The 15,385-nt window shown below is 46.0% G+C and overlaps 1 protein-coding gene across 1 annotated transcript; it reads left to right on the forward strand.

Moving 5' to 3' along the window:
* Window positions 1-668: 668 nt before the first annotated feature.
* NTN3 (netrin 3) lies at window positions 669-4,906 on the forward strand. The gene is made up of 6 exons (XM_044657047.1): window positions 669-2,052; window positions 2,430-2,618; window positions 2,836-2,985; window positions 3,354-3,404; window positions 3,547-3,621; window positions 4,180-4,906. The coding sequence occupies exons 1-6, from the start codon at window positions 1,104-1,106 to the stop codon at window positions 4,518-4,520; spliced, it is 1,755 nt and encodes a 584-aa protein (XP_044512982.1). The 5' UTR covers window positions 669-1,103; the 3' UTR covers window positions 4,521-4,906.
* Window positions 4,907-15,385: the final 10,479 nt, after the last annotated feature.

The raw sequence follows: 15,385 nt of genomic DNA on the forward strand, positions 1-15,385 counted from the left end.
CCGCCCCTCCTCCTTCTCCCCCACCCTCAGTTCCCTGGCCCCCCTTCCCCGCTCCTCCTTTAGCACAGGCTCAGCTCCCCGCCCCCTCCCCCACCTCCGAGGCTCCCCCTCTTCCCTAACCCCCTACTTCCCCTCCCTCCCCGCGCGGTCTCGGCTCCCCCCTCCCCCAGCTGCCCGCTTTCCCTCCCCGCCCTCTCCCGGCTCTTGAAGCAGCTGGGCTGGACTGGGCTGGGCTGGGCTGGGGAGGCTCGGAGGAGACTGCCGAGGGACCAAGGCGAAGGGAGGGAGGGAGGAGGAAGGGTGCGAGCCCCAGACCCGCCCTCGGGGGCTCAAGGGAGATCCGTTTGGGCCCCCGCCCCCCCCAACCTGCCTCTGGTGAGTCCGACTTGCGGCTGCAGCAGCAGTGGCGGCTGAGGGCACGAGGGGGTGGGGGTGGGCGTGGGTTTGGGGGGCTCTTGTCATCTCTTCCCCTGCTCTCACGGCGAGACTAGGGGAAGAAAAAACTTTTCTTTTGCTTTGACCAGGGCGTGTCCCCCCAATCGTCTCCAGCCCCTCCCATTCTCTCTCCCCCACTTTTCTCCCGCTCCCGCCCACGTCTCGGTCTGTCTCCCAGTCTCTGTCTCTTGGTGTCTCTGTCTTACTGTGTCTCTTTTTTCCGGTGTGTGTGTTTCTGCCTTGCTGTGTCTGTTTCCCTGTGTCTCTGTGCTTCTGACTGTTCCTCTCCTCTCCCCGGGTCCGTCTCTCTTGCTGTGTCTGTCTTTCTCCCTAGGTTTCTTGTGTCTCCATTTGTCCCTTCGTTACCTCTCTCCCCTTGGTTTTGCCTCTTCATTACAGTGTCTCTTTCTCCTCTCTCTTGGCTTGCTGCATTTCTCTATTTCTGCCTTCGGCTTGCCGAGTCTCAATTTGTTTTTGTCTTTTTGTCTGTCTATATATCTCTGTCCTCGTCTGCCCCCTCCCCAATCTCCCCACCCACCCACATTCACTGTCTTGTCAGTATGAAGCTCCTATCCAGTTTCCACGGACTGCGACCTAGGAGGGTGTACCTGATATAGGGAGCCCCTCTCCTCTGACCTCCCCCTCTAACCTCCTTCCTAGCCCTGATCATGTCCTGCCCACTCAGCCAGACCCCCTTGGGGACCAGGACCATGCTGGGCCAAATGTTGTGGCTCTTGCTGGCTGCCTGGATGCTGGCTCCAGTGTTGAGTGCTAGCCCACAGGTCCCAACAGACCCCTGCTATGATGAGGCAGGAGCCCCACAGCGCTGTATACCAGAATTTGTTAATGCAGCCCTGGGGCGGGAGGTGCAGGCTTCCAGCACAGACCCCCGGCAGGCCCACCCCACAGCCTTCCTGACAGATGCAAGTGCAGCCGCTGACCGTACCTGCTGGCGCTCAGAGACACTGACTCGGACACCATTAAATGTGACACTGACTCTACCTCTGGGCAAGGCCTTTGAGGTAGTCTACGTGAGTCTGCACTTCTGCTCCTCAAGGCCCGACTCTGCAGCTGTCTTCAAGTCCCAGGATCACGGTCGAAGCTGGTCACCACTACGTTTCTTCTCTTCACAGTGTAACCGAGTATACGGTAGGCCAAGCCGAGCTATGGGACAGGCCCCTGCCCAGGCCTCTTTGGGCTCCATAGTTCCTCGAGGTCCTGAAGCACTTTGTTCTGAGCCTCCACCAAGAACTGGTCCCCTTCTAGCCTTCAGCATGCAGGATGGGCTCCCACCTGGCCAGGACTTGGACTCTAGTCCTGTGCTCCAGGACTGGGTCACAGCCACAGACATCCGTGTGGTGCTCACCAGGCCAGTGGGACCAAGGGCTACAGAGGGTGGGGTTGTGGCACCCTATGTTTACTCGGTGGGCGAACTCCAGGTGGGTGGGCGCTGCAAATGCAATGGACATGCATCTCGATGTGTGGTGGACACCCAGGGCCGGCTGGTGTGTGACTGTAGGCATGGCACTGAAGGCCCGGATTGTGAGCGATGCAAGCCTTTCTACTGCGACCGGCCCTGGCAGCGGGCCACCGCCCATGAGGCACACGCCTGTCTGGGTGAGGCAAACATGCCATGCCATGCATATCCAGCCCCAGTTCCACTCCTGGGAGGGGGACCCTTAAGAGCATTCTCTTTGGTCTGAGTCCTACAAGCTCCTGACTGCATGACTTCCTGTGCCATTCTTTCTTTTACTGACTTATTTAACAAACCTGGGTGCTGGGCCCTGTGACTTCCTAACCTTGACCTTCTCAGGAAAAGCTTTTAGGGAGATGAACAGTAAGAGGAGCCCCCCTGGCCAATCCTATCCCTGCAGCGTCCCCAGCCTGCTCCTTCTGCCCCTCCTCAGCCTGCCCACTATCTTGTCCCTGTCTTGTCTGACCCTGGATCCTTAGTTTGCGTCTACCCTTTCTTCTACGTCCCCCAATCCCTCCAGCCTGTTCCTGTAATGGCCATGCTCGTCGATGCCGCTTCAACATGGAGTTGTACAGATTGTCCGGGCGGCGTAGTGGGGGTGTTTGCCTCAATTGCCGACATAATACAGCAGGGCGACACTGCCACTACTGTCGTGAAGGTTTCTACCGTGACCAAACCCGGGTCCTGAGCCACCGGCGTGCCTGCAAGGGTAAGACCTCATCCTAACTCCTGACTCTGTATTCTGAGACTCCAACTCCTGAAGCCCATTCCTGGGCCCAGACCCCTACCCTTGACCTCCAACCTTGGCTAACCTTTCCCTCTAACCTCTAGCCCTGACCCCCACCTCCTGCCCTGCTGGCCTTGCCCCCATCCCCAGGGGCTTCTGCCTGCAAGGGTGAGACTATCCCTCACTCCACTATGTCCAGCCTGTGACTGTCACCCTGTTGGAGCTGCTGGCAAAACCTGCAATCAGACAACTGGTCAGTGCCCATGCAAGGATGGGGTGACAGGCCTTACCTGCAACCGTTGTGCCCCTGGCTTCCAGCAGAGTCGTTCACCTGTAGCACCATGTGTCAGTGAGTGATTGCCCACATACCCTTCTGTCCCTGAATAATTCCAAGGACCCAGATCCCTTGAGATCCCTCAAATCCTTTTGCTTCTTGCATCAGTGAATGACTCAGACACCTATGCTCCCCAGGCCCCAGATAGTAACCTAGGTCCCCATATTTTAATGTCTCAAAGACCCCCAGAAATCATCTGTTAGTGGCCCAGATTCCCAGTCTCTCCAATCTTTCTCCAGGCTCCCCAAAGATCCTTTGGGCCTTTGAATTAGTGACTGACCCCAGAGCCTACAGAACCCCAAAGAACCCTCCTGCCCCCCCCCAGCCTTCTTCAGGAGGTTCTGGGAATCTGCTCAGGTTCAGCTTCCTCCCCCTTCCCATAGAAATTCCAGCTATGGTACCCACAGGAGTGACCAGCACTGTGGCCCCTGAGGGTAAGTGAGAGAAAAGGGATTTAGAGGGGATTTGGGGGGAGGAAACTTGCATGGATAGATTGGAGATTCAGGGAAGGGGGATAAGGAGGAATGGGCAAGAATATGAGACTTGGATCCTTAAAATTCCTTCCTGGCCCCCCAGATTGTGACTCTCATTGCAAACCAGCCAGAGGGAGCTACAGGATCAACCTGAAGAAATATTGTGGAAAAGACTATGGTACCAACCCCTTCCAGGACCGAGTCCCCTTCTCACTCACACATGAGTCGCCTCTGCTTCTCCTGGCACTGACAGCCCCCAACACAAACGCCCTTCCTCAGCTCTACCCATCTCATTCTCCGGACCCTCAAAACACAGACTCCGCCTTAAGCGTTAGCCCTGCCCACTCTTCACCCACCCTCAAAATTGGCCTCTCTCCCGAACACACATTCCCCTCCCTTTCCTCTCTGATCCCCTCTCCTCCTGACTCCTCGGTCGAGTCCCCTACTCCAGTCCAACCCCAGTCTGGGTCCCGCCCATTTTAAAAATCCTCCCCAATCCTATTTCTCCCGCACATCGCTTAACATTCCCAGTCCTGTTCCTTTTCCCTGCTTGGTCCCCCAACCCTAGCCTTACCCAGCCTCATCTACAGGCCCCGCCCCAGCCAGCACTAGCTCCGCCTTAGGCCCCGTTCTGGCCCTCCCCCGTCTCCCCCCGGTTCTGCCCACCCTCCGTCCAGGCTCCTCTCCAGACCCCTCTACCACGTGATGTGACCCCTCCTTCTCTCCCCCACCCCAGCGGTGCAGGTGGCAGTGGGTTCGGCTGAGGCGGTTGGTGCGTGGACGCGCTTCTCCGTGGCCGTGGTGTCCGTATACAAGAGCGGTGAAGAACGCGCGAGGCGCGGGGAGAGCGTCCTGTGGGTTCCTGCGCGGGACCTGGCGTGTCGCTGCCCACGCGTGCACCCGGGGCACAGTTACTTGATCCTGGGCGGGACAGGATCAGGAGCTGGTGTCGGGGAGCGGGCGGGACTTACCGCCGGGCGGGGCAGTCTGGTTATCCCCTGGCGGGATGCTTGGGCTCGGCGGCTGCGGAAATTGCAGCGGCGGGAGCGGCAGGGACGCTGTGGAGGGGCCGCGTGACAGGGAAGGAAGGGAGGGCATCAAAGTAGGGTCACGGGTGAGGAGGGGCGCCGCTTGGAAACGTTTAAGTAAGCAGGCAAGCATGTGAGGGCACAGAATAGGAGAACAGGGAAGGAGAGGTAATAAGAGTTCGAGGTCCTGGGACAATGGGCCAGGACCTTGGAGAGAGAGAGCCCTCACCCGGAAACCCTGCCTGTAAATACTGTAAATACCTCGACCGCCGGCGGTCTTGGTCCCGCTGTGTGGTCCTTCTTATGTATCTGTCCTTGAGTCATTGTATTGAGATCTGTATCACTGTATCAGTAGCTGTATCACTTTATGTATAGCTATATTGCTGTATCCATTGCTGTACTGATCCCTGTATCGATGTATCCATCGCCATGTCATTGTGTCTAGTGTCATCTGTATCGCCGCCATCTCCTCCGGATTCTACCTCTGCTCCTCTCCCTTATCGAGTCTTACATCCCCAGAGGACCCTCTGGGGTCATCAGTTTTAACCTGTAACCTCTACAACATCCTGGCAAGGGGCCATTCTGTTTAAAGACCTTCAATGGTAGAGATCTCAATATCTTCCTAGTCTGCTTATTTTTATTCCATATTGGACAACTGTAATTGCTAGGAAATTTATCACTCTCCTCCCACCCCCATCCCTTTATACAAGTTTACCTCTCCAATTGTCACTTGTTAGTCTTAGGGGGCTAGGTGCCACAGTGCATAGGGCAAAGGCATTGGAGTCAGGAAGCTGTAAATTGGAATCCTGCTTCAGAACCTTTATGATTTCTATAACTATGGAAAAGTGACTTGAGTGTTCCATGCCTCTGTTTCCTCATCTGGAAAAAGGGAAAAATAACACTTGCCTGACAGGCATTTTGTGTGAAGAGTAAATGAATTAATATATGTAAAACAACATTGTTATTAGTTCTCTCATGGCTTAGCAGATTTAAAACTGGGAAGAAACCTAGTCCAACCCTCCCATTTTACAGATAAGAAAACTAAGCTTTAGAAAGGTATAATTTAATAAAGGATGGAGACAAGATTTGAACCCAGTGCTCTTTCCATTGCATCAAGCTGCTGAGATTTGAACCTGGGTCTTCTGAATCCAAAACCCAGTTATCTCTTCTGGGTCTAAACAAAACAAATTCTTTTTGATATTTCAGAGAATGTCAGAGTTGGAAGACCTCTCAAAGCCCACCTAGTTCATCCCTGAGCAAGAATCTCCTCTGCAATACAAACACAATGCAAATTCATCCTGAATTTGCTCTAAAACTTTCACTGAAGATTAAGCCATACTTTCCATGGCCACTCATGTTATTCTCTGGTTGCTAAATTTTTACAGTATTTTAGAAGCCAGTTGTCATGTGCTCTCTTCCCCACTAAATTTTTTGTCATTCAGACTAAAGTACTAGTTATTAATATCATTTTGGTTCCTCTCCAGCTAATTAACATCCTTCCTTAAATATGGCATCAAGAACTGACCACAGTACTCTGAATGTGGTCTGACAAGAGAAGAATTTAGTGGAACTATAATTTCCTGGACACTATGTTTTTGCCAATGTAGCCTAAATTCGCATAAGTTTTTGTGGCTATCTTGTCACTGTTTTCTACTAAACTTGCAGTCAACTAAAACCTCCAGATCCTCTTCCAATTAATAATTGTCTAACCATGATGTCTAGCCTCATCTTAAAACTCATGCAGTTGATTGTTTTTTAACCTAAATGTAGAACTTTATATTTAACCCATTTAAATTTATTCTTAATTCTATTCACTCCATTTTTCCAACCTGTCAAGATCTCTTGTTCTCATGTTTATCAATGTATATGTATTCTTTCCAGATTTCTGTCATCCTCAAACTTGACAAGCATGTCATCTAGGACTTCATCCAAATCACTTTTTTTTAAACCCATACCTTTCATCTTAGAATCAATACAGTGTATTGGTTCTAAGGCAGAAGAGTGGTAAGGGCAAGGCAATGGGGGTCAAGTGACTTGCCCAGGGTCACACAGCTAGGAAATGTCTGAGGCCAGATTTGAACCCAGGACCTCCCGTCCCTGGGCCTGGCTCTCAATCCACTGAGCCACCCAGCTTCCCCCCAAATCACTTTTAAAAAAGTGTTTATTAGAACAAGTTAAAGAAAAGGATCCTACAGTACTCCATTAGATACATATTTCCAGGCTGAGATCTACCCATTAGTCACCACTCTTTTAGCCAAGTTTTCAGCCAGTTGTTTATCTAACTATATTATCATTTAGTCTACCTCTATCCATCTTGTCCATGTGATCATGAAAAATTTTGTTTCATCTTGCTGAAATCCAAATATAATGTGTGCAGGGAGTTCCCCTGTTCTAATAGTCTAGTCTTGAAGTGGCCCAATGATTTTGTCAGCTTAGGGAGCTCCCAGAAGAATTTTCTATAGTAAGTCAAGTAACATTAAGTCACTACTATGTGCCAGGCTCTGTGCTAAGTAGTAGGAAGGAAGGAAGGAAGGAAGGAAAGATGGAAAAAGAACAAACAAAAGACAGTTTTTGCTCCCAAGGACCTTTGTTTCTCTAAAGGGGAAGATAGTATGCAAACAATTCTGTACAAACAAGAACTATACAGGATAAATAAAAGTTAACCAATAGAGGGGAAGCATTAATAAGTATCCAGAAAGGCTTCTTGCAGAAGATAGATCTTTAGCTGAGAGAGAAGTCAAACGAATCAATAAGGAAGGAAAGTATTCCACCTATGGACAAGAGACAGTGAAAATTCACAGAACTAGGAAATGGAGAGTCTCGTCCCAGGAAGAGCGGAGAGGTATCTATGAACAATTTATAATCTTAGAGTTGATTGGCACTTAGAGGTTAAGTCATATAAACAATCAGAGAAAAGGCTTAAACCACTGTCTTACTGACTCTGAGGCCTGATATCTATCCATTATACTATGCTACTACTAATATCTAGTCTAGTAACCCTGTCAAAAAAAGAAATGAAACTAGATTGGCAAGTCTTGTTCTTGGTGAAGCTATTCTGGTTTAGTGATCACAGATTCATTTCCACAATGCTCAAAAACAAGGACAAGATCTTAGCCCTAGTGCCCTCTGGTCATTCTCTTGTTCCACTCTCCTTACCTTTGGAGTGACCTCTATCTCCTCTTGGGATAATTCAGTGCTTAAAAAGTATCTAGTAGGACAAAGTCTGGGCACAAACAGAACTGCTATTGGGAAGAGGGGAGGGCATGTACCATCTCCAGATGTAGACCAGAGAACACTTAGCCATGTCTTTCAGCCTATGTGCCTCATTCCGATAAAAAACTTTAATTAAAGGGAGCACAAAATTTTAAACAAATCCCCAAATACACACCTCCAATCTATTCTCCCTTCTTGCATCTGTGTTTATTTCTGTGTCTCTCTTTGTATCTCTCTGGGTCTCTTCCTTCTTTTTCATCTCTGTCCAAATCATTCTGTGATGAGAAGTGGCTCTCCATGCAGCAGCCTAACATCCCTTGCATGCCCAAGGTCATTGTGGTCTCTGAAGACACTATAATTGCTGTGGGCACTTCAGAGACTGTGGTCACTACAAACACAATAAGCATTATGGGCATTGTGGTCATACAAACACTCTCTTCTCGGTAGATGTGGTCACTAAAGAAACTGCCTACTTCAAACATTATGTTCCCTATGGGCAATGGTCAGTGGTTATTTTCAGCAAATTCTTTTATGATGATTAAGTGGGAAAAGCCAGTGAAGGATAATGGAAACAGAAACAGAGTAGGTGATAGATCTTCAGTGGCTCTCTATGGCCCATGAAATAAAGTATAAATTCCAGATCCCCATCCTCTTCAAACTGGTTTCAACCTACCTATCTACCCCTATCTCATATTTTCCCCTTTACATAATCTTCTTTCCAGGCAAATTTGCTGTCCCCAACTCTAGTCCTGCTCATTCTCAGCTTATGCCTTTGCTCATGTGATTATATAGTATTCCTATTCTTGGAATGGATTTTCTTTCTGTTGAAATTCTTCTCCTTTAACACCTGATTTGGTAACATCTCCTTCATGAAGCCTTCCCTTATACCACTAATCTCCAGCTTTCTCCTCAAATTTCCTATAGTACTTTGTCTAGACCTCTCTTTTACCACATAACATACCACACTTACCCTCTATGATTGTGTAAATTTTATTTCTCTTATTAATCAACCAACAAACATTTATTAAACACCTATTGTGTTCCAGGTATCGTGCTAGGTACACAAAGACAAAATTAAAATGGAGGTCCTTGGCAATAGAATGTGTCATATTCACCTATCCTACCTCATTGTTTAGAACCAAGTACCTGATGTAAAGAGAGTTTAATAAATGTTTGTAGAGCAAATGAAGAGGCCAAGAGGAGAAGAAAGATTAGGCAGAGATGGTACATGTCGAGATGGGCAAATGGTGTTAAAACTAGAAAGGAAATTAAGTGATCAGTTAATCTATTCTTAATTTAGGGGTCTGTAAACAAAAAAATTAATAACTACATTGAAATATAATTTTTTTCTTTTGTAACCCTATGTGTTTTATTTTATGCATTTGAAAAATTATTATGAGCAGTCCGTAGGCATCAGACTACAAAATGAGGTCCAGGACTCAGAAAAGGGTGAAGTATTCACCTCACAATGCCACAATGTTTAAGTGACTTCTTGAAAATTACACTGCTAAAATGTAGCATACTCAGGTTTTCCAGGTCTAAGACCCATTCTGGCTTCTCTTATCATACAGCCCCAGCTGGAGGGTCAAAGGTCCCCATTCTAATAACCTTCAGGAACTTTTGGAGGCAGGGCGAGGGCCAGCTTTCCGAGAGAGGTCTATACCTTCCCCAATCCCATTCCGTGTTCCTAGTCCCACCCACCTAGGCCCCCCTCCAACTCCTTAACACCTTCACTCCATCTCCAACCCACCATTCCCCCCCACCGTTTCTCGGGGGCTGGCTCCAGCAGCGCCGCGCATGCTCTCTCCACATAAGAGTGAAGGGCAGCGGTCCAGTGATGCGCATGCTCAAGGCCAGGTATGCAGACTGACTTTGAGAGTCCGTGGGCGGCGCGTGCGCGGCAGGGGGCGGGGAGGGGGAGGAGCCAGCTAAAACGGCGCCTGCGCAATCGCGCTACCCGCTGTTGGTCGGAGAGCTGGGGTGAAAGCGGACCTTTGGAGCTGGGTGAGGCACTGGGTGTGCTAGGGGGCAAGGGGTCTTGGCATTTGGGATTTAAGGCTCCAGGCGCCAGGGGGAGGGTAGAGAAAGAGGCAGAAAGGAAGTATGGTGAATTGTCTAAGGGCGATGATGCTTTGGGGAACCGGGGGCTTCAGCGGGGTTTGGAGGGGGGATGTGGAGGCCTCGTAGGGAGAGGGGAGGAAGGAGTTATAGAGAAAAGGGGGCGTTGCGGGGCATGGAGGGAAAGACTGTTGCCTTGAGAGGAGGGGGATATATGGGGAGCCTGTGGGTAGGGGGAGCTTGAGAGGAGGTCAGGACTTGGATGAGGAGAAGCGGGAGTGACCCCCATTTTTCAAGTGCTGATTCGATTTGGTAATGGAGGCAGTACCCCATGGAGCAGGAGATTAGGACAGGAATGGTATGGGGAAGTCTTCATTTGTCTGAGGCGGGAGAGTCCATGACAGAGCAGAACAGAACTGTCAGATGGGGCCAAACATCGTCCAAATCCTGTGCCTGGCCAGGGTCTGTTGTGGAAACACGGGTGACAAGTGCGGGTTAATCCAAGGAGCTCTGGGTGAGTGTTATGAGTATTTGTCCAATAGCCTAAAGGGGAAAAGAGGCTTTGAATCAACAGGCTTGAGCAGTTAAATAACTGCAGTCCGATAACCTATCAGGTCAGGTCATATGCTATTTCCTCAAGACTGTTGCTTCTGGGTATTCACACGACCCTGAAACTTATAGGTTTAATTACCAAAAAAAAAAAAGCTAGGAATCTCTCCGATCTCTAAGGGACCTCCCAAGTTGAGAGAGGCTGATTCAAGTATGAGTGGTCAGACATCATGACCAACTGCCCTTGATGAATTAATCATAGGGTAGGGCTTATTCTTGTGACGTCCTTAAAAGAGAAGACTAAATTCCTTAACTGCAGATGTGGGGAAACTCCTTAGATGGGCAGATTACTATATCTAGTGCCTACTCTAAGAATGGTGAAGACCTAAGCAGTGGATCTCCATCATTAAATGCAATCACTGTCTCCCTCATTGAGAACTGTTGCCACCCATCTTCTAGTACCTTACAGAGCAGAGTTCCTTTTTTTTTTTTTTTTTTAAAGCTCAGAATGAGGGGCTTTTTCTGGGAATTGCTCAGATTTTAATAGAAGTTGGGTAGATTTGAACTCCCCAGTGATTTATGTTTAGAGCCTCCTGGAAGAGATAAAAAGAATGACCTGAGGCTGAGATTGAGGAAGCAGATGCCTTGATCTGGAGCAAGGAAATGAGACCTAAAGCAAGATTAAACCCTAAAGGTTTTTTAAAAAATAAACACCCCAAGTGATATAGGTAGGTCTTTCAAGGTAGCAAAAAAGAAGCCACTTAGGCAAATACCAATGAAAGTCACATCTCAGAGAGGCTGACACTGGGTGACAAAGGAGGACCAAAGAGGCTCAGGATCAGAGTTGTTCCTTGATTTAACTTGCTTGCATATTTAATTTTGGGTTTATGCTCTCCCCTACCCTTTCAGGAAAGAAGGGTCTAGTGCTACCCGGAGGAGAGGAGAGAATTTTGAGAACTTCATATTTCAATCAGCAGTGTCTTTGGATGCTAGAATCTAGAGAAATTTCCTGAGTCGGTAGACTTCCACAAAGCTGAGATTCATTGGTCTTAAGAATCTTTTGTTGTCATCCCTTATGTGTATAATATTAGCATTCCTAGATGTGAGCACAGTACCAAAAACTCTTGGTAATCTTTGGAGACTGGACAAATTTATCTAATCATTCTTTTTTCTAAGGCTAGGCAATGGGGATTAAGTGATTTGGCCAGAGTTCACACAGCTAGGAAGTGTCTGAGGTCAAATTTGAACCCAGAACTCTCCACCTCTAGGCCTGGTTCTCAATTCACTGAGACACCAACATCTGATCATTTTTAAGTAGAAGCTTTCAAAGGGGAAATTTTGCCTAAGCTAGACTTTAAACTCATATTGATCCTATTGTCCTTGCTAAAATGGAAGTCACTCTTGGAGACATAGAGAGATCAGGATGCTTTTGACATTGAGTTTCCTATTCTTTCCTACCTCACCTTGAATTTCCCCTTCCTATCCTTGGTCTGACACTGGTAAAGGCTAGTTGTTTGATAAATTGTTGGCAGACTTTTAATCATTTTGGTATTGTGTGCCTATTAATGATAAAATTAGTTCTAGTAATGATTGCTTTTAAAGGGTCCTATTGTTCTCTGACCTGCACAGGTTGAAGTAGGGGCTGGTAGTTAGGCTTTTTGCATCTTTATCCTCTATTCTCCTTGGGTTTTTTTACTTAATCTTTTTAAATCTGTCTTGTCAGGCCTGTAAGACCTTTGCTTTGGATTTTTAATTTCAGTTATAGAGAAAGCGCTTCATATGTTTCATTTAGTACGCTGATTCCTTACAATTAATATCTTTCTATAGATTTCACACTGCATTTGTGCATTTTAGATAATCTCAGATTGCTTCACAGAATTGTGGTAGGAAGGGCCTGAAGAGAGCAATCTAGTCTAATTCTTTGCCATATGGATGAATCTCTCTCTCTCTCTCTCTGTCTCTCTCTCTCTCTCTGTCTGTCTCTCTCTGTCTCTCTCTCTCTCTCTCTCTGTCTCTCTCTCTCTCTCTCTCTCTCTCTCTCTCTCTCTCTCACACACACACACACACACACACACACACACACACACACACACATATCTGAGGGAAGATTTGAACCTAGGACCTCCCATCTGTAGGCCTAGCTCTCTATCCACTGAGCCACTTAGCTGCCCAAATGAATCTTCTCTTTAAGATTTCTGTCAAGTAAACATCCAACCACTGTCCATATTCCAGGAGTGATGGAAAATTTATTACCCCATGAGATAATCCATTCCATTTTAAACAACTCTAATTGTTAGGAAATTCTTACCAATTTGGAGCTAATTTGTGTCTCTGTACTTCTATCTGTTGGACTTATTTCTGTCCTCTAGGGCTAAGCAAAATAACTTTTTTTGTATATATAATAATTTTTATAACAAAATAACAAATTTTTCTGCAATAGTGCCTTCATTTACCAGAATTTGTTCTTTTAAACCAAACATCCCTAGTTCCTTAAATTGATATTCAAAAATCATGGTTTTGAGTTACCTTGCCTTTAGTTAGTCATACTTTTAAAAATATGGTGCCTAAAAGAGAATACAATTAGTTTGACCAGCATAGAGCACAATGATACTGTCACCTCCCATATTTTAGACACTCTACTTCTATTATTGCAGATCCAAGAATCCATTTCCTTTTTTTTGCCCGCAATTGAGCTGATTCATATTAACCTTGAAGTTCATCAAACCCACTGGTCTCTTTTCACATGAATTGCTGCTTGCCTACATCTTTAGCATTTGTTCTTGTCCAATGGATATTTTAAAACTGTGTAAGCATTTACATTCATTTTTTAAAAAATAATAACCCTTACCTTTTGTCTTAGAGTTAGTATTGTGCAAATCTTTAGGGTGTTTTTTGTTGTTGTTTTTAATTTTTTTTTAACACTTACTGTCTGTCTTAAAATCAATACTGTGTATTGGCTCCAAGGCAGAAGAGTGATAAGGCTAGGCAATGGTGGGGTTAAGTGACTTACACAGCTAGGAAGTATCTGAGGCTACATTTGAACCCAGGATCTCCCATCTCTGGGCCTGACTCTCAATCCACTGAACCACCGAGATGGATGGCCCCCCACTCATTTTTAATAAATTTTGCTCCATTGTTCCAACCTGTCTTATTTTTTTGGATCCCAATTCTATTATTCATATATTAGCTATGCCTCTTAACCGGGTATAATACACAAAATTTTAAAGTACACTGTTTATTAAGTCATTAATAAGCATGTTTTCCCCAGAGATGGAATTTATTTAGAGTGACTAGGTAGTGCCTTTTTATTATCTCTTTACTTATCTTAGATTTCAGTTCTCTTGACTTGTTTCACATCTTTTCCAATCTGGAGATATAAAACAGGAAAAATTGGAGATGAGTAATTCTGCTTTCTCCCTGCCATCTGCTAAGATTGCCCCATCACAGGCTTATTCCATCTTTATTGCTCTTGTTCCCAACACATCTGCACTTCACCATTTTTTTTACAGGCCTTCGACCATTTTGGACTTTAGTCTTTCTTGACAGTTTGTACAGATCCCTGCTTTTGTGCTTGGTCTTGGTTTTATGCCCTCCTATCTTCTATAAAAGTCCTTTTTGAATCTGAACTCATCAGAAATACTATATAACACCTCTGGATATTTTTCAGAAGCCCCTTGGCTAATCCTCTGTCTGTGGCTGAGGTCATCTTGACCTTAGCACTAAGATCCGAGGTACTGATTTAGAATCAGTGTCAATTCCTAAGCCAGTTTTGTTGTTCATCTGTGTTTGACTCTTTATGAAGCCAATTTGGATTTTTGAGGTTTTCTTGGCAAAGATACTAGAATGGTTTCCTTCTCCAGCTTATTTTACAGTTAAAGAAACTGAGGCAAATGGGTTACATGACTTGCCTAGGTTCAAGCAGCTAATTAAGTATCTGAGGCCAGATTTGAATTCAAGTCTTTCTGACTCTAGACCTAGCATTCTTTTCATTGCTCCACCTGACTGCCCTCATCTTAAGCCAGAACCCTAAGCAAATTCTCCAAGTTTTATGAATTTCTTCCCCTATTTTCCCCTTGAGGCTGGGTCTCTCTGTCTTACCCAGGTTAGAAGTACAGCATCCACTCATGGTTCCATTTCTAGTATTGATCATCATGGAAATTTTGACTGTTTTGTTTCTAACTTGAGCCACTTCTCTCCTCAAGCAGCTTGGTGGTTTCCAGTTCCTTTAGGGCTATCATTATTAGTGAAAAATGATTGAGAATACCTGATCCACTTTAGTCCAGTTGCAGCTCAGAACTCTTAAAGGATCTCAGATCTCAAAAAAACTCAAGGATTCATCAGCCTCATTATAATATAGCATCTGTTAACATGGGTGCAAACTCTGTTTCATAGAAGCTTGTCTTATAGCAATATCGGGGAAATCTTTCAGCTCTCATTTTCCTTTGTTGTTTTTCTTCCACATTTGAGATTTTAATTATGCCCTTATTCTCCATTCCCAAAAAAGTATGTGTTTTTCTATGATCCTATTTTATCTTAATGGAAATTTATTCTACCATGATACCAGGCCTGCTTTTCTGGGGTCTATTATATCCCAATCAATTTTGTTCCTATTACTGGCTTCTCCAGTCCCTAAGTTTTCCTGCTGTTGGCCTCTTAATCACTCTGTTGTACTATCCAGTGGTAGTTCCATTTGCTGTACCATATAAATATTAACTAAATTATCACTGCTTCCTTTGGAAGACAGGTAAAGGGGAGAAAGTAAAAAGGTTGAATGGAATTTTAGGATTAGTTTGTTTTCCTTCTTTGTCTTGTAGAAGCAGAGCTACCTGTATGGACATTGAATTATACCAAAATAAGTCACCTAATGAAGCCTGAGGATAGTACACATAAGATCATCTCTCTCCTCAGAGCCACCTCTTGCTAAGAGCCTAGCAAAACTGATTTATTTCATTAGCCAAGGAAACCAAAGTCAGTTTGGTATCTAATACATTAGGCCAGTGATGGTGAACCTTTTAGAGATGGAGTGCCAGGCTCTACCCAACTCCACCCACCAGACCGAGTACTGTGCTGTTTCCCCCCACCCACCCCCCCACC

Source organism: Gracilinanus agilis, chromosome 1 (genome assembly GCF_016433145.1).
Source record: "Gracilinanus agilis isolate LMUSP501 chromosome 1, AgileGrace, whole genome shotgun sequence".
NCBI lineage: Eukaryota > Metazoa > Chordata > Mammalia > Didelphimorphia > Didelphidae > Gracilinanus > Gracilinanus agilis.